General features: G+C 32.5%; 3 protein-coding genes across 3 annotated transcripts; 1 reads left to right on the top strand and 2 right to left on the bottom strand.

Moving 5' to 3' along the window:
• Positions 1-4,964: 4,964 nt before the first annotated feature.
• On the bottom strand, positions 4,965-7,523 carry LOC100499749 (uncharacterized). Its single transcript, NM_001248564.2, has 4 exons — positions 7,362-7,523; positions 7,195-7,281; positions 7,014-7,109; positions 4,965-5,180 (listed from the first exon to the last, which is right to left on the bottom strand). The coding sequence occupies exons 1-4, from the start codon at positions 7,497-7,499 to the stop codon at positions 5,124-5,126; spliced, it is 378 nt and encodes a 125-aa protein (NP_001235493.1). The 5' UTR covers positions 7,500-7,523; the 3' UTR covers positions 4,965-5,123.
• Positions 7,524-9,168: 1,645 nt separating this feature from the next.
• LOC100814897 (L-lactate dehydrogenase B) lies at positions 9,169-11,588 on the bottom strand. The gene is made up of 2 exons (XM_003525773.5): positions 10,768-11,588; positions 9,169-9,957 (listed from the first exon to the last, which is right to left on the bottom strand). The coding sequence occupies exons 1-2, from the start codon at positions 11,566-11,568 to the stop codon at positions 9,517-9,519; spliced, it is 1,242 nt and encodes a 413-aa protein (XP_003525821.2). The 5' UTR covers positions 11,569-11,588; the 3' UTR covers positions 9,169-9,516.
• An 8,705-nt stretch (positions 11,589-20,293) lies between these two features.
• LOC100815424 (uncharacterized) lies at positions 20,294-24,530 on the top strand. The gene is made up of 4 exons (XM_003525774.5): positions 20,294-20,766; positions 20,857-20,941; positions 22,753-22,841; positions 24,140-24,530. The coding sequence occupies exons 1-4, from the start codon at positions 20,398-20,400 to the stop codon at positions 24,281-24,283; spliced, it is 687 nt and encodes a 228-aa protein (XP_003525822.1). The 5' UTR covers positions 20,294-20,397; the 3' UTR covers positions 24,284-24,530.
• The last annotated feature ends 779 nt before the right edge of the window (positions 24,531-25,309 follow it).

A 25,309-nucleotide genomic window follows, 5' to 3' on the forward strand; every position in this document is an offset into this window, starting at 1 on the left:
AGCAGTGACAATAAGGATAGAGTGATTTTCTAGATTGATTGGCTCACGAGTCGGCACCACCCAAAATTGGGTGTGTATGTATATAGAAGTCCTTTTCCAATAATTTAAACGCGCAACTTCAAATTTCAATAGATGGTTGACTCGTAATTTCTATTAAGGCTGCGGACAAAACAAACAAAATGCAATTGGCAAAGCTGCACTCTTGGCTTATTATCGTCAATTAGCATGAAACCTGTGGGCTAGATCAGCGTATCTCCAAGAAAACCATTAAATATGGAGTAAAGTAAAACCATTATTAGGCTAGTAGGCCATTGGAGGACCAGCTTTTTTCCAACATTTGCGTTCATCCATGTCTCTCCAATGTGCCATTTGGATGATCTCGTTATTAACACCACAAGTTTAGATATCCTATAGCTATGTTTATCTAACTAAAAGAGGAACCATCATTTTCATCCAAACTCTACAGAAGAATATTGTATACGACAATAGATGGCCTAGCACAGACACGTAAATTCGAAAAAGTCACCCCACTATGTTCTTAACAAAAATAAAGAAAGACGTGTACAAAATTCAGTAGTAATGTTAACCTCAAATATGGCTAATTAAGTATTGAAAATTGCTAAATGTTAGGGTTACGTATGAATGCAATTTCCATGTAATCATTTATGAAAAGAGAAAAGTAAACTTTGTTACATTTTATCATGTATTTTCTTTTTAAACTTTTATACTGAATATCATTGTTATTAAGTATTTAGTGTGTTTATTATAAAGAGTGAGCAAAAACTAAAGATTGCATATTTTTGAAAAAAAATAATTTAATAACAAAATTTTGATAAGGTAAAAGTCAGAAAATATTATTAGTACACGTTATTCTCTGTTTTTTTTTCATTGTCGTGGACAAGTTTTAGAATGGTTCCAGTTCCAGCATCATCCAGAACGAAGGAGGGGCCGCGATGAATCAAAACAAATAAAATCACAATTATCAAGTTATGAGCCGTGATCATATTTGACAAATTGCTTCCTGCTGAAAATGTGGATCCAAGAGACCAATGTCATAGAAAATAGCAGAAGCTGTGACACAGATATATTAAATTTAATAAGTATATATTATGGTCGTAAATATTGAATATTAGATCATAATATTGACTTTTTGGGGCTGATTATGATTGTGATATATTCATTCTCTTCCATTATAAGCATTCCAAGCTATGCAACTATGATGAAACTCTAGTGTTAATCAATAGATAAATGTTAACTAGTGTCTTTAATTTCGGACATTAGTTAAGAAAATAAAAGAAAAAAAAATTATTGAGATGCATAAAATTATGTTACCAGAACCTTTTTTAAGTTTTCCTATTATTTCTACTATAAATATTTTTTTTAATTTCTTAACCAATATTGTAAGAGTACTCACTAATTAGTAAGATCTCAATCAATAATATCTATCTAGGGCAGAAAGGGCAAAGCAGCTAGCCGTTGAAAACCTTTAATTTATAGAAAAGTAAATGTATTTTCTGCTTTTCAAAAATGTCTCTAACTGAAAATTTCAATACTACTCCAACAAACATTCTGTCAAATTAATAAGGATCACTTCTGATTTTAAACCTCAGACTTGGCCACAATTTTCAAAAGATTTGAATAAATAAGATTACATTCAACTCTTCTAGTCCCTTTCTAGTTCCTCCGAACTTCTTGATAAAATCAGATCTCGTCTCAACAAGTAGGGCAAGCAATAGCATTAGCCTCATTAGCATATAAGACATGAATATGACCTGTCTCGTCTCAACAAGTAGGAGCTAATCTGAATTAAGCGCAAGTGGTTGATCAAGAACCATAAAAGAAAATATAGAATTTGCTCATTAATTTGGCAGTGGTTTTTATCTCTTGACAAAATAAAAATTAAAGTTTTTTTTATAAAAATTATTAAAAAAATATTATATTTAGACAGGGTCATGACAACTACAAGATCAATGAGGCAGTTGTCTTAAGCCTCGAATTATATTAAAATTTTGATATATATATATATATATATATATATATATATATATATATATATATATATATTAAAAAATTACAATATTATTAATTAAATTATTAGGTGATAAATTTTATTATAATATGATATATTATTTTTGTAATATTTAAATTAGTAAGACTACACAATCTTTAAGATTGTCTTAATTGAATAATTAAAAAAATTTGAACGAGGATGAATAGAAAAGAAAAAAAATGTATTATTTTTAAGAATCAAAGATATTACAAGAAGTAGGAATAAAAGAAATTCATATTATATTAATTAAATTATATCAAAATGTTATATTCTTTTTCAAATAATGTATTGCTTCTAAATTATTATTAATAAAACTTGTAATTATTATTATTATTATTATTATTATTATTATTATTATTATTGAAAGTAGTTTTTTTAAAATTAAATTACGTCTCAAATCTTATTTTATATTAATTATGTTAAATAGTAAATTGAATGAATTTTCCTTTTAATACAATTTTAGTAAAATTATGAATACTTCATTATAAATCTTGGACCAATAATTTTCTATTCGATAAAAGGAATAAAAAATTAACAAGTTATATTAAATGAAAGATTAAATATAAATTTCACCCGAGGCTTTAAATTTTCTAATTATGGCCATGATTTTAGTTTCTTTCAATGAGTTTTTCTAAAAGAAACTTAAACATATGAACCAGAATTTGATCTTTAAGTTCATATTTTTTTAAAAATATTCATTAAAAGAGGTTAATTTTTTAAATATATCTCGGTACTTGAGATATTAGTTTTTTTACTTTTGATAAAAGATTAGTTCACTTCACCCAATAGATAAGCTCTTATGCCCTTTCACCCAAAAAAACCTAAAGGTTCTTATAACAATATCAGTCTCAGCATATGGGTTGGTGCTCCGATCCGGGGATATTGCATTTCATTTAAGCATTTGTAAGAAGAAGACACTTTCAAACTCAATTGTGGAATTCTATTTAGACAACAGACAAGAAACTGTATGACAAGCGTATACGACAATTTTTGAAAAATCTCTCAAAAGTAAAATTTGCATGTGTTGTCGGGAATATTAATTTGTTTAATAGTATTGATTCAGTGGGGGAAAAAATCTTAGGTGTATCATTATTAATGTTTTGCCAGTTGTTTGATTGTACTCAAATAGACTCAATTAATCATATAATTTATAGTGATATTATCTATAAACAATAATATGCATGTAGCGTAATTTATTGATGGAACCAGCAAACCCTTGCCCATTATGTCTCATTATAACCAAACCCATACCAGTATATCCGTGTTAAAAGGTTCACTTAGTTTTATTTTCAACTCAACCATACGCACAAGGTATCTATCACACTTTAATCCATCTTGTTTGATCATAAACAATGTTAGCAGCATTATGTGACCTTCTAAAATTCTTTTCAAACTTGTCCTGATCTTCTCCATCTCTTCATTTACCAGATTGTCGGAGGATAAATTATTTGGGTTTATTTGTTTTAAATTTTGATAAAATTAATTTTAAATTATTAAAAGTTATTGAAGTGCGTATTCGTTTTAGGTTAAAATGTATGTGTAAGGTATGAAAAAATGATTATGCAAGATTACCACCACTTCTTTAAAGTTCTATAATCTAATCCCCAATAACCTCAGTTGAGCCCGATGTTATAAGAAGAAAAGCCCAATCAAGCTAGCCCAACAGAGAATGCCGAAATGAAAAACCCAACCGTCCCGGCATGTTTGACTTGTGCTACAGCTAGGTTCCATCAAAGATGGTTTGGGTTTTAAAAATCATCACGACAAAAATAGGGTTGTTGCTTCCTGCTTCAAAAAAATTACTTCCTTCACCCTTTTTTGGCTTCTAGATTGGACAATCCAAAATGTAAAATTACATTCTGGATTGGTTACACCTCTTGGCTTCCAGAATGGCCGGTAAAAAAGCAAACATTCCAAAAAGGTACAAGAATAAATGTTTGAGGTGCAGGAAGCAACAACCCAAAAATAGTTGTTCCAGGGGAGGGAGATGTTTTACTCTTAACTCCATACAGAATACAGAAAAGTGTGTTTCTCTCCACGTTTAGAACTGTCAAAACTCAAACTTGAGTCTTAAACATCACAAATGCAATTTCAGCATTCTAGAGATGTCTGGAGGCAGATTTCATGTGAGTCAAAAAAGGGAAATGCAAGTTCAATCTGAAGCTAATTGGAGTAGCTTTTGCATCAATCTAAAATCAATTTTTTCTTGTGCAAATGTTTTTTTTTTCTCATCTTTGCTCTTTCCTTTCAAAACCCAGCCCAACCATCTCAAGAACCCTCACTGGTATTCTTTTGATTCCCATTTGATAAATGGTGAAGCCATAGTTGGATGAAGGCGGAGTTCTATTTTACTGATAGCTGCCCTACTCCCCTCCTCACTGGCATTCTCAAGAATGGATTTTCCGAAGGTAAATGTTGCTGAAAGTGAAGATGGCAGTATCCTTATCTTATGCCCTTCAAGTGATTTAGGAAGAAATTGTCACCGGATGGTTTATAGTTTGAGATAGTGATTTCCTTTCCCCTTGCAAATCGCTAATTAAGCTAAAGCTCTCACTGTATTCTGATAAACCACTTTTAACAACTCGGTTTATCTTTAAAACAGGACTTGTGATTATTACTTGTGAATTGTAATGGTTACTTTTAAAACCTTTTAGGGTTCGTTGGAGTGACTGGTAGAGGAAGTTGAAAGTCATAAATTAAGTTTATTTGTTACTTCAATTTGTGTTTCGTCAGGTGAGACCTGAATGACAATTGTGTATTTTTAACTGTCACTGCCAAATCAGTGATTGAGTATATTAACATCAATTTTATAAAATCATATTTGATTCAAAATCAATTTCATAATGCATATCCAAACACATGATGAGCATAATACTGGCTCACTCCTCACAATAGTCACCATAAGCATGAGAATGGTCAAAAGAACAACCAGATACGGCTCTTCCATTCCTTTAGATGGTTTCAGCAAGTCCTCCACGATCCCTTATTTTGAACTACACAAAAGTACAAATAAACGTAAAAAGAAAAATACATCAAATAAGAACTTCCCATCCTATCATTGCCTTGGATCTACCTATGGTTCACCACCAAGCTCCACTCGCAGATTGTCATATGGATATACTTTGGGTGTCTGATACAAAGAAAATAACAGAAATCAATCAACATACGAAGTACTAAACAGCTGAGCTGGAAAATAGCATTATATATGAAGCTTCAAAAGAGGAAAATATCAAAGAAAAGGTTGCTACTATTACAAGCAAGAGTGCAATCAGGATACATGGACTATAACAAGGACACATGCAGGACAACAGAAACCTCCATTAGTCCATAGACCATGACCATACCCAACTCTAGCAAACAAACTGTATTTTTCTTTCAACCAAACAAGAAATTATGTTCACATTTAGCTTCAGGCAAAATTAAGAATAGCCGTGACGAACTAGGTGAGAAGCCAGACTATTTCTATAGAATCATACATGACAAGAATATTGGATATAATGAGAACATAGATTAGTTGTAAATCTACAGAGGGAATTTGATTTCCATTAGCAGCTAGATTGCAAGTTTTTTGAACTCAGCTATATGAATTATGAAAGTTGTACTCCTAATATATGGTTCTGGAAATAGTTGCCGCTATACTATTTAAAAGTGAGAATGAATAATGGGAAACATTATCCCATCATCTGAAAGCACACAAGTAACAATAAAGGCTTTCTTCAATTTTAAAACATCCAACAAAATCATATCCTGTTATCTGAAAGCACACAGGTTAATAAAGGCTTTCTTTAATTTTAAACATCCAATAATATCTTCAGTCTGATGCTAGGTTCAAATTATGATATACGATGTCATCATGATTATCAAAATACAAACATGTGATTCTGCATGTTCTCATTGTTCTGCAAGCTTGAATCTCAAAATTCGATCTGCAAACATGGATGGTTTGCATGCTCAAACTCAGTGCAATCATGAGATCCGATGCACCAAATCTGGCAATAACCCAGCCCAAATCCAATGATAACCCACAAAAATCAATCCTCCATCTATACCAGAGAGCAACGGAAATTAAACACAGAAAAAAAGAAAAAGAAAAATCTAAGCCATTGGCTGATACAAATTGCAATGAGCTCAACTGGAAGTCTGGACTTTAGATTTATAACTGCCAAATGAATCTCAGTACTTTAAAGCTGCAACTCAAGTGCTGGGAGGACTGGGTGCGGTGATTCCCCCAACTTCCGGGTTCCCTCTGCTTCTAACTACCGCATTTCTCCCATGTTTGTAAGGTACCTTGGTGATTGCATTGTTATTTGGAAGTAGAAGTGACAAAATAATTTTGGCTCATTATGACATCAAGGTAAGGCTGCCTATGATAGACCCATAATGAATCTGACCCTTATCTAGAGACTAGACTTTGGTTCCTTCTCTAGTTCTGTTTTTTATTTCAATTAATTCCATCATCTTCCATTTTTATGGTGACAGTCCATTTAGGATATGACTTTTTATTATTTTGAATGTCTTTAACGTTAGATAATGTCATAATTCTTTATTTTTTTAGCATTGGGATATGTATAGTATAAATTATTTGTTTTGTGTCTAAAACATTCAACACAGCAAGCATGCCACTATAGCATGCACAGTTGTCTGAGATTTATAAGTATTAGCAGTAGGCTCAAAAGAATCTAAAGTAAAAAGTACACAACAGCTCAAATCACCTAAGCAGGGAATGAGAACGATGGCATCCAAATCCAATCAAACTTAATACACTTCCAACATTAATACTCATCAATGTTGACAACGCTCAATTTTCCATAAAACATATGATGAACAAAAATTATCATAGAATTGGAATCAGCAAACATCCTAAAGGCACTATAAATAGCTAAATAGAACCAAATCAAAGTCTACAACAAGCATAAATTCACAGGAACTATGCAGGAGAAATTTGTTAAAGTAGAAGACTCACAAATGGTATCTTGGAGGCTTTGTCATTCCACACAGCCAACAATCCCAGAGACGCGAAAAAACTCAATCCCCCACATAGCCAGGCCAATGCTTCATACTGGTTTCAAAATAAAAAAAGTAAGAATAATTCATTTCACGCATTAATATTATCCTAAATTTTACATTCGAAAAAAAAAAGTTACCTTTCCGACAGTGTCAGCAATACGATCTATGCACGGTTCTGGAAATGCAGTGCCATTGTCCCACAAGAGTTCTTCATTCATGGGAAGCTAAGAGACGTTGATTTTTAGGGTTTTATAAAAAAAATTAAAAAAAAAAAATCGAATGTGATAAGTTAAGAGAAACATACGGGTTTGTCGGGAACGTAGTGTTTGCCGACGGGGAGGCCCATGCCGGAGCGGAGCCGAAGAGAGGAAGCTACGGATCGATAAACGACGCCGTTTCCGCCCAAGATCCTCGATGCTGCGTTAGTCAATCTCCCTGCCATGGTTGACTATTATTTCCTTCTCCTGATTCTTCTTTCTTCCCTTTCTTCCTTCACAAATCACAACCTGATGTTACTGTCACTCACTGATGACACGACTTCGTTTTAGTTTTTTTTTTTATTGTTTTCTCCTTCAGTTTTTTATTAATTGGGCTTTGTATTGTTAGTGAATCAATTGTCAACTGGACTGGATCTTTGTTTTATTTTATTTCTTGCACCTCTCCTTTTTTATCCTGCACCTCCCGTTATATTCTAAAATATCCCTTCCAAAATATAAATTTTCATTTCAGAATGGACTTTTTCAGAAAGTGGTAGATTCAATAGTGGGCTTTCCTCCCACTGTTGCTTTCCGAGTCTCCATAATTTACTTCTTGTACACCACTACAATTACATATAATTACATTATGGATAGGACTTTCTGCAATTCAATAGAATGCAGGAAGCAAAATATGGAGGTACAGAAAGTTTTGCTCTTAAAATGCGGCTCATACTTTATCTCAGGCCTATATCCACAGTCACATATTCAACCATGAAAGGTGTGTTTGAAAACACACTCAAACCACTACTGTTCAACGGAAAAATTTAATTTTTCGAGGAAAATACGCCAAAGTAACGTGAGGAAAGCTTTTCCTTAAGCACCAGTTGTGTTGAATCTAACTCCTATGCAAACATACTCAAAATACTAAATAAAATATGCATAGTTTATCTCCACAAAAAATCATTTTTAAAAAACAAATATTTCCAAGGAGGAAAAAAATAATCAATTCAATTTTACACAAAAAAAAAAAAGTGAACGCTTGTGTAGGAAATTTTTATATTTTGTTATTGTACAATATATGTCGACCTATTCTCTATTTTAATTGATTTATAGTGTCTTATGCACATGCATAATAATTCTCCAAATCATTAAAAAGAATCCAAATTAAATTTAGGTATTGTGGACTGATGAAATTGATTAAAACTGTATAAATTGAAAAGGAAGATCAATGGAAATGATTTTTTTTTCTTACAAAATCATTATCCAAAAATATAGAGATATGATTATTCACACATAATAGCATTTTGTGTATCTTGCATTGTAATAACTTAACTTTATGATTCTAATTTTATTTGCGCTAAGTATTTAGCAAAGGTCACATAAAATAATTTGGCTAATTTTTAATTTTGCATACATTTAATTTCTTTTATTTTGATTCAATTAAACCTTAAATCTAACATATTTATTTTATTTACTATCAAAAAATAATTTACTTAATTAAAATGTAAAAAATAAAACAATGAAAGAATATTTCATATTTATATATTTATTTACTTAAATGTCCAAGATAAGATTAATTATTATTTTTCAATTATATCTTTATCTCAATTTTACAAACGTAATATGCTTATCATAAATAAAGAAATTATTATAAAAATAATATAAAAAGTTGAAAATAAATTTAATATAAATAAAAACATTAATTACATTTCTTAATTTATGTATTAAATGGACAGATAAAGACATAGAGGAAATAACTAATACTTCTATGTAAAAGAGAGAAAGAGGGGAGCTAAATTGCATGCTTGTGCACCTATTCGATGTGCCGCATTACCATTGAGTCATTCACGGGTTAAGATCCTCTCTGTTTCTTCCATTACTCAAATTTTGGACAAATAAATGAAACTGGCATGATACACATTAATAGGAGAGTATCATTATTTTTTCTAAAATCATAGAAATGGAAAGAAAAAGAAATGAAGATCTTTTTCCGTAATTGACTGAATAGAGGCACAAAACACGGCAACTACAGAAATATGAAATTTTACTTGGCTAATTAAAACCATACAGGAAACAAAACACATCTCACGAGATCCAGCCAGCACTTGACGCAACAAAAACACTTGCACTGCAAGAAGAGGGCAGGAACTAACACTAACAGTAGCAAGTACTACTAATAATTTAGGCCAAACCACATCATGCTGGTGGGAAGAACAAAAGAAAATTAAAGGAAAAAAAAAAGCAGTACCCATCACAGAAAATTCAAATACCCAACTGAGTCTGTACTTCGAGAATGGTCTTGGCCGAATCTCTAAGCCTCTGTGTCTCCTCTTCATTCAAGTGCACATTGGTCACACCCAGTATCCCTCCTCTACCAATCATTGCAGGCAAACTCAGGAACACTTCTCCATCGATCCCATAAAAGCCTTTAGCCAGAACAGACACAGGGTGAATCTTCCTCTGGTTCCTGATAAAGGACCGGGCCAGGTTAGCCACAGAGTACCCAATGGCCCATGAAGTGTACCCTTTCAGCTTGATCACTTCATACGCACTGTCTATCACTGACTTGTGTATGTTCTCCAACGTCTCTTTCTCATACACAATCTGTTGATTCTCCAAAAAGCTCAGAACCGGAACACCCCCAATGCTAATGCTAGACCATAACGCCACCGAACTATCCCCATGCTCCCCTACTATATATGCCTGCATTCATAACTTTCTATCATTCTATAGTATTTCCATAGTATACACAAAATTAAACCATATCCTACATTCATAATTTCAAATGGTAATTTCATGATTTGAATTTTATAGAGTATGTTTGAGTTCACGTCCATTGCGCGGTGACACACGTCTCCATGCCAATCAAACGGACGAACACATAAGATAGGTTCTTGATCCATTGGGAAACGCCGTTTCGACCACCCCTAACGGTTTCTCAAACATATACATATTTGACAGGAGAAAATTCTGTTCAAACCATAATGTTGGACCAACAATGAAATTAAGACTGATTAAGTAAGAAGAACCCATACCCACGTACCAATTAATTAATTCAGATCCTACTTGTCTATCGTAATTTCATAATTTGAATACCAATACTAATATTAATCCCTAATTTGAAGATACAAAATTTTATAATAATTCACTCACATTTTTGAACTAATTAGGCTAGAATTCCTGGTTCATGATTTGAATTAAGAATTTCATAATTAACAAGTGAGACAATAATGCTAAAAATATAGCACTCTTAAGCTTAATTGCATGTTTAGATTGAAGTTGAAAATACTACAATACGCATTCCAATATAAAAACAAAATGAATGCAAAATCAAGATTTTGATAGTTGGAAGAATTTTTTTTTTTGCCTCAAACATAATAAGCAAACATGCACTAAACAATTTGTATCAATCCCATAGAATTTTTAATTTTAATACTAAAATACTAATTTAATATATTAGTCCACATTTTATAATTTAAAGAAAAGGAAAAAGGGGAAGTGACATTGATTGACCTGTACGTCCTGGGCGTTGACGTCAAGGTGATCGGCGATGAGGAAACGGAAGCGGGAAGAGTCCAAGTTGGTGCCGGAGCCGATGACGCGGTTGGAGGGGAAGCCGGAGAGCTTCCACGCGACGTAGGTGAGGACGTCGACGGGGTTGGAAACGATGAGGAGAGTTGTGTCGGGGGAGTAACGGACGAGAGGGGGAATAATGGCGCGGAAGAGGGAGAGGTTCCTCTGGAGGAGGTTGAGGCGTGACTCGCCGGAGATCTGGCGGGCGCCGGCGGTGACGATGCAGAGGTCGGAGCCGGCGGTGACGGAGGAGTCGGCGGAGGCGTGGATCTTGGTGCGGGGGAGGAAGGCGGCGGCGTGCTGGAGGTCGAGCATCTCGCCGCGGAGCTTGTCGGAGTTGGTGTCGACGAGGACGAGCTCGTCGGTGAGGTCCTGAGTGAGGATGGTCTGCGCGATGGCCATTCCCACGTTGCCGGCGCCGATGACGGAGATCTTGTTGTGGCGCTTGGTCGGGGAGGGAGGGGCGGCGTTGTTTATGGGCCTGAAGAAGGCCTGGGAGAGGTCCAGGCCACCCGGGCCCAACGTGGAATCTGAAGAGCTCTTGTGCATGATGAAGATTGTTATTGTTGTTGCAGACAAGGGAAGAAGAGGGTGGATTTTATAATAGATAGAGCGTGTGTTGAGGCTAATACTGTGGTCTGTGGAAGGAAGGGAAGAAGAGCGGTTTTGGACTAAACAAGAGCTGAAGGAAGAATTGCACCAAACCACTTCAAACTTCAAAGAGGAAAGTACCCATGCCATTTGCTGCTAGTACTAAACCCAATAGTTCCTATTTTTTTAATTTTAAATAAACAAATGGAATAATAGTTTTTTTTTAAAAAATATGTTTTGCTTCCCACAAGATTTAAAAAGTATTAATTTTATTTTTATAAAAAAATATATTAATTTAATCTCTGTAAAAATAAAATATATTTTTTTTCTAATCTTTAGTGATAATTCCATGATAGTAAATTGATGTTTTGTGGGAATTTTTAAATATGTTTTATCCTAATTTATTTTACGAAAATCAATATTACTAAAATACAAACAAAGGGTTGGCTGGGTAGGTAGTATTTTCTTAACGACGGTATGCCAGTATTTAGTTATTTAGTAATTGTATATAATTGAGTAAAAAAATAATTATATACATATCAATTAACTTTTAGCCTCTCAATTTTTTTAGATTTTAATTTTTACTTCCTTAAAAAAATTTATGTAACTTTTAGTCTTTTGTTAATTTTTTTTTTTAGTAATTTTAATCCTTCTAAAAAGTTATTTATTTTTAGTTTCTTATTTAATTTTACTGTTCAAAATTAGTCTTTTTGTTAATTTTTAGTTCACTATTTATTTTATATTTGAGACTATTTTTGAATAATAAATATAAATTAAAAATTAGAAATGGACAAAAAAATGTTAGAAGAACTAAAAATAATAAGGAAAAATTAATGAAGGATTAAAAATTGATAAAAATATTTTAAGGGACAGAAATTATAATATGAAGAAAATTAAAGATTAAAAACCTAGTTAACCTTGTATCCCTGTATGTACAAATGTAAGTTGAAACTGAATTCACACGTTTTTAGACGAACAAAATCACGATTAGAATAAAAAAATTTAACAGTTAATGCTAATAATCAGGATTAAATTCCATTAAATGCTTCTCTTAAAAAAAAAAGAGAAATGTTAATATAACCTAATAGCATTAAAAAGTAAAAGTGAAAAGAAATATTAAAAATTATCATTAATGCATATCTATTATAATGTTCAATGCATTTTTAATGTGATTTTTAATATTAAAAAAAACTATTTTGAGTTCTTTAACCCATATATACTAACAAGTAATAATGTTTTTGGATTCACGTTCACATATTATAATATTCACATTCACCTAATTCAAACGTGAATCACATAGCCAAATTTTAGTTACTATTGGTGCATCTTGATTAGAAAACTTGGTCAAACTTAGATCATGTTAATCCAAACACCCACCTTCGAGAATGTTTGGTATCATTGGAATTTTTTTACGCTTGAAAATCACTATTCCTAAAATTATGATTCCAGGTAAGATTTAAATTTATTTGGTTCATCATAAATATTACCATATAAATTTTTTAAGAATGTAAAAGTAAAATTGTATATTTACCACAACTTTTAATTAATTATCTCATGAAATGATTTAATAAAAAATAATGTAATATTTTACCTAATTAAACTTATTTTTTAACTCAGAAATTTTGGTAAAAAAATTCCTAAAAAACATTGTTTCTTGATATGTTATTTTTAAAAAAATTAAATCAAATAAGAAAAACTAACATTTCTAACTTAAGATTCCTGAGAAACTAAAAATTTGTCAAGTATCAAATGTATGGTAAGAGTGCTTACCAATTAGACGAATTTGTTGGGATGATTTGTGGCTCTTTAATTTTATTTTTCTTGTTTCAATTAAAATATTCAAATAGAGAGTATAATATGCTAGTAGTTTCTTTAAGAAATACTAGTATTTGTGTTTATATCTCTAAAAAAAAGTATTTGCATTTATATGAATAAAACACCAAATCGGTTTCTATAATTGATGCATAGGATTTTGTTTTTTTTAGAATTAATACTATCAATTAATTTGGTTCTCAATATTAAAAAATAAAATTTAATTAGTGAAAAAAATTAACATTATCAATGAATTTTCCCTTGATACTATATTATTATATCAAATTATTTAATATAATTCTTAATTTTTTCAATCATTATTAATTAGATTCTTAAAGTTGGCAATTATCATTTAATTTAGTTTTTAACGTTACTAATCAAATTAACCGATATACGCCAAAATTGATTCTTATAAACAAAAATGTCTTTTTCAGTAATTACAAAAACTAAAATACGTTATTTGAATTGATTCTTTACTCCTTTTGAGACTAGAAATCCGTGTTCTGACTTCTAAGGTTGGTACTTCGTGTTGATATTTGAAGTTTGAAACATTCACGCGTTCAATTCAAGACTTATTGGTGAATATATTTGTCGGTTAATAAAAAATACTCAATCAAGCTGCTAATGGAAATCTTTACTAGAACAAAAATGCCTAAAGAAACTTAAGTCTAACAAAAGAGATGTCTAAAGCATTAACAGCCCATATTGATATCGATATTCAACTCCCCATTAGAGAAGAAAAAAGCCAATAATGGAAATCTTTACTAGAACAAAAATGCCAGCACATAATTCAATTCCATAGAAATTCATTAAATTAAATTAAACAATTTAATAGGTGATTTAAGTCGTTCTTTCACCTTATTTGAGATGTTGAGAGTATAGAAAGATGAATAAATATTATATAAAAATTAAAATTATTTTAACCTTATTTTTCATCTTTCAAACATCATTTTCATCTTTCTTTCTATCAAATAAGTTGTAAAAGAGTATCTCTATTGATCAGTGTTAATTTCTTTTGGAAGATATGTTATACTTATAAGTGGATTATTTCCTCCCAATAAGATTTTCTCCATATACATTAGACAGGATTCAACCTTTTAACCATATGTTTAAGGAAATTGGTCTCATTATTCTTGGGACCAACCACTTATTAGTATTCATAGTTGATTTTTTATTTGAAAATGTCTTATCCTAGTGTGCATGGTGACCCTCTTAAGGGCAATGGTCTCAAGTGTTGAAAAGATAATGATTCCAAATTCTCTTCATTTTTTTAATCATTTTTATTAATTATTCTTATTATTAGCAATCATAGGAGGGTTCCTTTACCATTATGTATAAATGGTTTATTCTATTTGTGCTGATATGGTAAAGGGACACATTTCATCTTTATTTTTGTTCTTTAGTTATCAATTCTTTTATTTATCACAAAGTAGAGCAACTTGGTAGCTTGCAAGGCTCATAACCTTGAGGTTGGAGGTTCAAATCCTGTCTCTACAACAATTTGAATTTGATAAAAATAAGAGTTCACTAAATAAATAAAAATGGGCATTATACACAATCAATTCTATAGCATTTGAGTTCACTAAATAAATAAAAATGGGCATTATACACAATCAATTCTATAGCATTTTTCTTAGTATGACTATTAAATACATAACTAAATAACTAAGTAGGGACGAATAACAAGATTTGAACTCGCGTCTTCTCCTTTGCATAGAAAATTTTGGCCATCCGATTATATCCACGTTTTTAATGTACTTGATATGTTGTTTTATTTGTATAGAGATGAGTCTGATAATCTATTAGAGATAATTCAAAATAAATGTATATAATACATTATACATACTCTGTGACACTTCACTTAGTGACATTTTACTCAACATCCTTGTTAGTCAGAACTCATAAGCTTTTTGGGAAATTTCCTAGAAGGTCACTTATCTCATAACAACTCTAAGTCAAGCATCCTTAATTGTGAAGTTCTTAAGTGATAGTTTACAGAAAAGTAGATGCATCTTACTGGCATAGGTAAAATTAATTAATTCTTTTAAATCATCCTTAATTGTACAATCATATACCTACACAGTCTTGGATCCTTTTCATTCTGGTGTGATTCGTTCGGGATGTTACAATGATGGTAGTAGTGGCCCTACCTCAGAAGATCTGATTATGATGGAAAATATGCATAAATTAAGGGGTGACTATGCTTGTGTTCAGGTTCCTAGGCCTTAAGACAACATTGATATGAAACTTTAGGATCTTGAATTAGGGGTTTAGGGTGTTCCTATTTTTATTATTAGATATTTTTGTGATAAACATTCTAGTGTAGAATATTATAGGGGTGGCTAGTAGAATAATGCCTTATCTAATTATAGATTTGATTATTAAGTATTGTTTCAACTAAGTTTTGGTGAGCTGTGGCCGAGTTTCGATGAGTTGTCTACCATTCTCCTTTTGTTCCTTGTCTCAGCAAAATCTCTGATCTCTTAACCCGGTGTTGGGGGAAGTATCCGCAAAAAGGACTCTGACGATCAAGTCAGTTGGGTCCGAGGTGTTTATGTATCTGTGTATGATATGATTAAAACGTACCTTGTTGTGTTTTTTTTGGTCTATATATACACGTTTGACCTTGAGAAGGTTACACTGGCTAACTGATCCTCAAAGCGTCATGTGTGATTGTGAGGAGCTAGTGGTCACCACTAGTCGAGTAACTACCGAGTTCATGGGTTGTACGATACATAAGCTTCCCAAGCTTTGTGTTCATTATGAATGATAGAGTTTCATGTGTCGTCTGACCATGATGGAGACCCTAGTCTTTTTATCATGTGTCGAGTTCATGGGTTATACGATACATAAGCCCACCAGACTCGCATGATGGTTATTGTTGAGTTGAATAAATCGGGTAGATATGTTACGTGAGTTTAAGATGAATTTTAATTTTCCTTATATATCATTGTTTTATACTTAGTGAATGTTTTCTTTGAAAAATTGAGGTTCGGATTTGACCTCTTGAGAAGTGGTTGAAAAAGCTGAGGTTTGGATCTGAGCTCTTGAGAAGTGCTTGAAAAAATTGAGGTTCGGATTCGACCTTTGGTCATTATTAACTAATCTCGACACATACTATTAAATAGGCTAGCGGATAACAAAATAGATGAACAAACATATAATTTGGGCAATGTATAGTGTAAAAGGATTTCATTGATGATTTAGTTCATAAGGGGTCATCCTTTTACATGGATACTTAGGTGTGCCTCGTTAAAACCTCTTAAACAAAACCCTTTTTTTTACAAGTGGGAAAAATACTGAAGTAGGAAAAAGAGTACACTACCCATTTTAACTGTAGTAAGGCCTTAAGTGAGTTGCATTCCAAGTCCTAGAGATGACCCTTTAGAACATATTTGGTTGCGGAAAACAAACAAGTCCTCCATTTGGATATATCCTGCCGCTCTCGCTCTAAGTTTGTCCAAATCTTTGGGTTGCTTCCAACAGAGGTTGCCAACAAACAACCCAGGTTTTAGTGTTGTGATCATGGAATACAACGTGACACCAAGGTTAAGATCTCTAATTTTGACGGAGATGGTCTTGTATCTCTCCATGAATGACCACAAAGATTCATCATTAGCTTGGCGTAGATTGACCAAAGCTACAGATGTTGTGTGATGAGGATGACTGGTTGCATTGTTGGGCTAAGGTTGTGAATGAATCGATAGATCGTGGGGGTAAGAATTTGTACCACATTAGAGTTGGTCCCTTGAGGGAGGTGGGGAAGACCTTGCACAACACGACGTTGTTGTTTGAATATAAGTTTACCTGAGTGGTAAATGCGTCCAAATGTTTGTCCAGATCTGATTTACCGTCATATCTTTCAATATTCAATGACTTCTAGATTATGGGCAGAGGTATATCCATGATGCCATCAACAAACGAGAGTAAGTGAATGACATTGTCGTGGAAATTGACTTTGATAGGGAAAACTTACTTTAATCGGGGTTAGGGTCATGTTTTCCCCAACTAATGAAGTCAAGTTCCATTTTTTCAAGCCTCAACTTAAATGGTGTTACATGCATGACATGCGTTTTGTCGATTCATATGGGATTAGTTGTCAATTTGGGTTTGAATTGTGTCATCCATGTTTGAGTTGTTTTCTTGATTATATACATATTTATTAAGCTTTGGTAATGATGACACAACCTTATCATGAATCCTTTTAAATTCTTTGAAAAAATAAATTTTCTTGCTGAATTGCTCCATCCGAACACACTATAGGTGTTCAAAATGAAGATGAAGGTCAACATAATTGATCAGGGTTCTATTTGGGATCTAGGGTTTGCAAATCATGTAAGGGAATGGTTCATTCCTTTTAAACACACATTGACCAAATTCTTGTAGTGGTATGGATTACATAAAAAGAACTATATCAATGCAAAATGGGAAGTAATCTAAATTCATCATGTATCATGCATGTCATAGTTGTGGGCTTTGCCTCGCCTAGTATATCATCATATTAAATTGTCGTGAACAATACTTGTCCATTTATCATAAAATCCTTTATGTTGGCTAGAATTTGTTACTTCAATAAAACTAGATCTCGCGAAGTCATTGAATATTTGATGATACATTATGTACCTAGCTAAAAAATTGACCCTTGTTTACTAACCACACATTGTCAAACCAAATCCATCTTGACTTTTTTTTTATTGACAAATGTTAGTTTTTAATTTATTAGTGAGAGAAATTCAAACTCACCATCTCACTTTCCACTTCTCCCAAGTTAATCTTATAACTCATACTTTCTCTTTATAACTTCTATTATTTCTTGATGTGTACCTTCAAAAATCCAATATGTGCATATTCTTCCCCTAACTAACGAAGAAATGTTGGAAAAATTGCCACATATAAATGAACACAATTTTGAAAATAAAATGGTCCACTTGTTTCTTGAGGGATGAGAAACATGCTCACTATCATTTGATTGAATAGTTGATCCAACCCATTGTTTTTTGAAGAAACCCAAGTATATTATGAGTACTAAATCTATAAGTTTATTAAGTAGTCTAGAACTACCAAATATTCATAAGATAAGTGTTAGCAACACACTTTTTAAGTTCTTAACACAAATTTTATGATTGGTTAAAATTTATTAAAAATTATAAAATTACAAAAGAGAGTCATTAAAATCTGGGGCCCACAATTTTTGTAATTTTCAAAAAAATTCATCTAATAAGATAGGATGTGTTTGAAAAAATATATCAGCTAGAGTAATGCTAACATTTTTTTATTCATGATCTCAAATATTTTGTACATATCATATATATAAATATATATATATTAATTTATAAAAAAGTTAATAACATTTAATTATACACTATGTTTATCTTCAACTTGTGGTTTAAAGTTGGGTGGTTTCTTGAACTTCTTCGAATCCTATATGCTAGGTTTGTCTTCCAATGAGTATGTTTAAACTTAATTGTGATGCTATTGTGGATCCTGCTAGCAGAGCAGGTTGTGGGGGAATTTTACATAATCATCATGGGGTTATGATTTCTGCTTTCAGTCAAAACATAGGCAGATGTTTGATTCTCAAGGCTGAACTTTGGGCCATCTTTATTAGCGTGCATATGTCACGGGGAAGAGACTTTAAAATCTTATTCATTGAGTTAGATTCTCAAATAGTTGTTTCTTTGTTGATCAATGATTACAACAATCAGCATGATTGCTTCTCTTTGGTTAATAGAATTAAGGCTTTTGAAGCTAATGGTGATAGATTCTCCTGGAAATATATTTTTAGGGGAGCTAATCAGGTGGTAGGATGTCTTGTCTAAAAATGTTGTTTCTTTATATTCTTTAGATAGAATTTATTACATTGTTCCTAGTTTCATTACTTGGCCTCTTTTGGCCGATGTTGCCGTTGTAACTTTCCCACGTGGTTTTAATTGATTAGCTTTTTGGGGGTCTTTCACACGTTGGTCACCAAAAAATATAACCATGGTGTCTCTTAATTATTTAATCATGTTGGAAAGTAAATATTTACTTGTTATGTGTTTGTATTTCATAACAGAAATTTGTCATGACTTCGTAACACTACCCTAGTAAAAAAATATAAAAAAATAGTTATTTTTATTCTTGGATGTGTAAAGTGTTAACAAATTCGTTATCAAAAGATGAAAATTCAAATTTTAATTCTCGAAAATGAAAAAAGTGCAACAAATCTATCTATTTGTAATTTCTGTTCATTACTATTAATGACAAAGCCTATGTGATACAAATGGACGAAAATGTCACAAAAAAATAAGTTTTCATTAAACCAAAATGTCAATAAGTTTTCACTTGACTAATTTGTTTGATTCCAACTTTTGTTTCATTTAAGGGTAAAATATAATTTAATCTTAATCTTTTCTTTCTTTTATTTTTATCGTTGCAAGTATAACATTATAATAAACACTTAAAAAAAGTAGCAAGTATAAGTTAGAACAAATATAATAATAAACATAATATTGGTTAATAAGCATCTGTTGCTCTTTAAAATTTCTAATGTGACAGTATCTTATTCAAAATATGAGACTTAAACAAAAATGTTAAGTTTATTTTTTTAAAAAATGAGACTCAACTTGATTTTGTCACTACCAACCGTTGTCACAATAAAAATTTTCCAAAATAAACATTCTACTAGTGTATCAAAATAAACATTATAACAATGTATCTGCTATTGGAAATTTTTCAATCACAAAAGGGGAAGATGAAAGTTAAGTTATATTTTACTCTTAAATAAAATGAAATTTGTAATCTAACAAATTGGTCCAATGAAAACTGATTGACATTTTGGTTCAATGAAAACTTAATGACATTTTGATCAAATCTATTCAACAGTCATGTTACATTTCTGTCTCTTCTCTTTGTGTTATGTAGATTCTTTGATTAGCAGTAACATAAAAGTTAACAGATGAATAAATTTATCATATTTTAGGGACTAAAATTTGAATTTTTATTTTTCAAAGATAAATTTATTAACATTTTATTTTTTTGGATGAAAATGACTATTTATTCGAAAAAGAAGAAAGAAAATGCTGCTGCATAATCACCTAATATTAATTCCCGACGGATGAGTGAGGGAAATGGCAAAACTGACCATTGTTGAAGCAGGAGCGAGTGATTGCAGAACACCCAGCGCGAATGAGAATGGAGGAAGCCCTTGCGGAACTGGAGCGAGTCCAAACCCAGCTCCTGCAACGCATATCGAAACTGGAGCGTTCGCATCTTCCATCACCCTCTTCCCAAAACGACACCGTCGAAGACACTGCCACGGACACCGTGGCTCGCCTCTCCTCCATTCTGCGCAGCAACGGCGTTCCCGATTTCTCCTTCAAGAGAGTCCCTTCCGATTACTACGACTGGCCCCTCGAAGCCCGTCGCGACGCCCTCTCCGCCGCCTCAATCCACCATCTCTGCAAAAGCATCGTTCTCGTTAACACGCAAGCCCCCGCCAACGTCGTCGATTGCAGCGACCGCAAGAATTCCAAATACTATGTCGTTGTCGTTCAGGTTCGCATTCTCTTTCTTTCTCTCGCTATTTAACTTAACTCCTTCGCGGATTGCTCTTATGGATTCGTTTTTTTTTTTTTTTTTTTGTAGTACACCGCTCGCTTCAACGCTGAGGCTGTCAAGAATTTTCTGTATTCGCTCAACAATGGAAGTATCGCGAAGAAGAAATTCAACAGTAAGGGTCTTCCATACTATTCAACAATGAACAATCAATTTCATTGTCCAGAGTCTATTAAAATTTTTGAAAATTGCTTCCAAAGCAAATGTTAAAAAAAAAAAAAAGATAACTAGGAGATGTTTTCTCATGTCTTCTTCTGTTTTCATCTTGTTCAATTGCACATTTTGTTTTGTGCCTTATACCACTCTCCACCAGCTAGCAACCTTGTTTAGTTGCATTTTGAAAACTAAAAACAGTTTTTAAGAATAGAAACCAAACGCATCCTAAGCTATTTTGTTTTGCACTCTTTCTTTCTTTCTTTTTTTTGCGCAGCTTCGGTGTGATTGTCTTTCATTCATGTGTATTGAGTTTTTGTTTTTTGAGGATAGGGGTAACTGCGTTGAATGAATTTCCCGTTGAGCATTGAGAATTATGTTTGTTTTTGGACGAATGGTCGAGTGGCGACTAAACTGAATGTAGTGGAAGTATAAGTGTGAGACGCTCTCGGCTCCTGTTTTCCATACCAAACACTATCCAATTGGTTGGTGTATTTGAGAAATTGACCTATGTCTGGGCACCTGTTTTCCATAGCAAACACTATCCTGTTTTCCATATCAAACACTTGTTGTAATTGACAATTTTATTGAAGGGATTTTCAGGTAGTTGGTTAAGGAGGCTTCCCTGCTAAATAAGAGTATGATTCTGTGAAGCCATGAAGGAGAAATGTTTTACATGAGTTGGGTGGGATAGGCTAGTATGTGTTTGCAACAGTTTATTGTGTAGATTTTGTCAACTTATTAAAAGTTTAAAATAAAACCTAACTGCTATCCTTGTTTCCTAATTCCTACTAACACTCCTCAAGGCAACTGGCTTCTCCTTCTCATGCTATCTCAGATTTACTCTCCCCTGGTGCTGCAACCCAATTCTTAATTCAGTTATTAAAATAAATTAGTATATTGAAACTGGGTCAAGTACTCAGAATCAAGGAAAACCTTGAAAAAACTTGGATGTGATGTGAGAGAGGACGTGTCATCGACCAAAGCTGAGTATTGTAAAATGGTAAATGTGATTGAAATAGTGTTTGAGAATTGGATGGTCTCAATGAGTTGTAAGGACTGTGTTGCGGCAATTCCGAGATGTGTGATGGGTTGTTGGCATGATTAGAAGACAGCTAAGGTTAAAATTCCTCTGTCTTTTGGTTGAGAATATTCGATTGGCTTTATCAAGTCATCCATGAGTCTTTGATGGTGCATGATAGTTATCAAGTTCAATGCATGAAACTGAAAGTTTCAATTTTGGGCAGCCAGTCAATTGTAAATACTCACTAGCAAGAGTCAAGAGATGAAGTAAATATTCGCATTTGATTGAACTAGTTTTTAATGTACTGCATCGTCTCAATTTTCTACATTGAACTTCTGCAAACCATAGCAGATGAGACTGCATGGGAGCTGGAGTTGAAACACTTGACCATTTAATTGTTTTTGTTACATGAAAATCCTTGGTAGATATATGAAGAAAACTTTTAGACGAAGAGAAAGAATCGGCAGTCCACACTTATTGACAGCCATCACTTTGTAGAACCACTGTTCTGAAAAATATATTCTGCACTTGAAAAAATCTTTTATATTATCATTATTATGTAATAATTGTATCATGTGGCCATGCTAGCTCTCTTGGTTAATTCTTTCTCTTTTATTCCTTTCATTATATATTCATGGACAACTCCTGTTATTTATTTTCCCTTTATTTAAAATTTCTGTTTATTATATCTGTAACTTGCTATTGCTTACCAGATAATAATGGTGGTTAATTTGTTATTAATTATGCAGTGAGGCTAGCTCCTGAGGAGACATCAATGGAGTTGACTGGATATGGGCACAATGCAGTGACTTGTATTGGCATGAAAACAGACATCCCGGTAAGAATGGACATGTTGATCGGTATCAGATTCTTATGATATATAGTCAACGAAATGTTGCATCTTAGTAACAAACCCAAAACAAGTCCCTATTCACGCTGTTAAGGCTAGTATTGCCCATTTTTTTTGTCATGCATATCATTGATACAAACAAGGATCAGTTGCTAAAATAGCATAAAAGCTGAAATGGAAATTTTTTTCTTGGTTTGCCCAATTACGACTTATGAGCTCCTTCTCATACTCATGGTATTGATTTGATCTAGCTTATTACATGTGCTGTTAACATAGATTATTCCTGATCCTTGTGTTGTGGTAATAGTTGACCCTTAGTTTTGACTGTCTTTATGAATGATTTTCTGTTAGTCTCTTCCTTGTACAACTAGACACCTGCATACTATTTGGTTGGACGGGAATGGAAAGAAGGGTAGAAATTTCAATTAAAATTTCTTGTATGGTTCAGAGTTTGGAGGGGAGAGGGGAAATTAAAAGGTAAAAATTCACTCCCCCCCAATATTGGAGGATTTTATTTAGATCATATCTAATTATCAACTTTATAATCAACCTTGTTACGTGCAACATTTGGTGGAATTAAAATACACATCTCGTCTTGAAAACTGTAGTGACTTCAAGTTAATGAACTAAATAAACCATCATTACTATGAGAATTGCTCACGACTCTTGTATAATAATCCATGTAGTGTTCTCAATCCACACACGCGCGTGCACGTACACTCATAAACATATAACTTGATATTTTATATCCATGACATATGATATGATCCTTTGTCTATCAACATATTAGTCTATATGATTATTGTCCCAATTCACAATTGTACTTGACTAAGGGCGTTTAAAAATACTATTATGATTTTATCCAATAGCCATACACTTGATATCTTGTCATTGAACTTGTTATTCTAAAGACCTTATTACGTTCATTTAATAAAAGATAATGCAATAAATGAATGCCTCATACATTAGTAAATAACATGATATAAAATAAGCTAGTATGGTCATAAACTTGGCTTCAGGGGTATATGCGAACATTAACTATATTGATGAATAAAACTGTACTTTTCCTCCTAGAGCAAGGATTGAGGCATACCTCACTACATCTTTTATCCCATCAATGTTCAAGGGCTCAATGTCCACTAATTAATTACAACATTTCTTCTGTTATTACATTATAGTCAAATCCCATTGCATTCTCTTTTTCCAGCTAAATAGCATGATAGCTTGGGTATAGAAGATTAGCCTTCAACTTCCTTTGTTGATTAGATATTGTGGGTCCATTTCAGGTGATTTTGGATGAAGCAATTGTAAAACTAACTCCAGATTTCTTTTGGTTGGGTGGTGGTGAAGTTGATCTGAAGCTAGGGATCCGAACATCTCAATTAATCAAATTTATCAACCCATTCATTGTCAACTGTAGCAGTAATTGATTTTGTTGAGCAGCATGTGGTCACCATAATTGAGTTTTCATGGAGAGTTACCATTTTCAGCTTTCCATTTTTGGTTTTTATATTATTTGAATTATTGCCCCTTCAGTAAGATATTTGTTTTTTATGGCCAAGTTTTGCGGTTTACTTGAGCCATTATCATTATCTTTTACAAAATTTGATGGCAACCATCGTCATGTTTGTTGAAAGTCAATAACATAATCAGAAATAGACGATAAGTTTGGCTTTATGATTATGATTGAATCATTTCATATCATGAGGAATGTGACGGTATAGGCCATATTGATGAACGTCCTAACACACGAGGTGGTGGCCATTGAGTTTAGACCATAGTTTGGATAGAATCAGCAACACTTAATGCAAATCTTGAATTATGATATCAGCATAATACTAAAAATCAACCATCATCCAAGCAAACACAGGAACATGTCTTCATTAGTGTGTGACGTCGAACAAACTTCCATAAGCAAATATATCTTTGGTTCTTAAAACCGAGTCTCAGTTTTGATTTTTAATTAACTCTTAAACAGATTTGCTTTTTTTAAACATGCATTGCATCAAAATGATTTATAACCCAAAACAGAAAAAAAAAAAAAAAACCTAACGATAAAGAAAAATGTATCAGAAAAGACGAGCTTTCAAAACTTCAACAACGCATGGTTGAAATTCTATTTTATAATTTGAATATAACCATATTCTATTGTGGTGATATTGTAGATAAAGTTTATTTTCCTTATTGAAAATAAATACCCTAATAGGATTAAGAAAACAATTCAATTAGCTTCCATATTTAAAGGGTACAATTTAGAAGGCCATGTTTAATTAATTAAGGTGAAGTTTTCTTACATGAGATACTACTCATATTTCTTGCTAACTCTTTTTGTTTTGTCTCTTTTGATAACATAATACATTCCATTGACATTGAAAATAAAATTACTACTACAAGAGATGTCATTGTGGATCTAATTAAACATTTGAGAGCAAAACAATCATAAGTTAGAGAAGTAC

This window comes from Glycine max, chromosome 5, assembly GCF_000004515.6.
Source record: "Glycine max cultivar Williams 82 chromosome 5, Glycine_max_v4.0, whole genome shotgun sequence".
Taxonomy (NCBI): domain Eukaryota; kingdom Viridiplantae; phylum Streptophyta; class Magnoliopsida; order Fabales; family Fabaceae; genus Glycine; species Glycine max.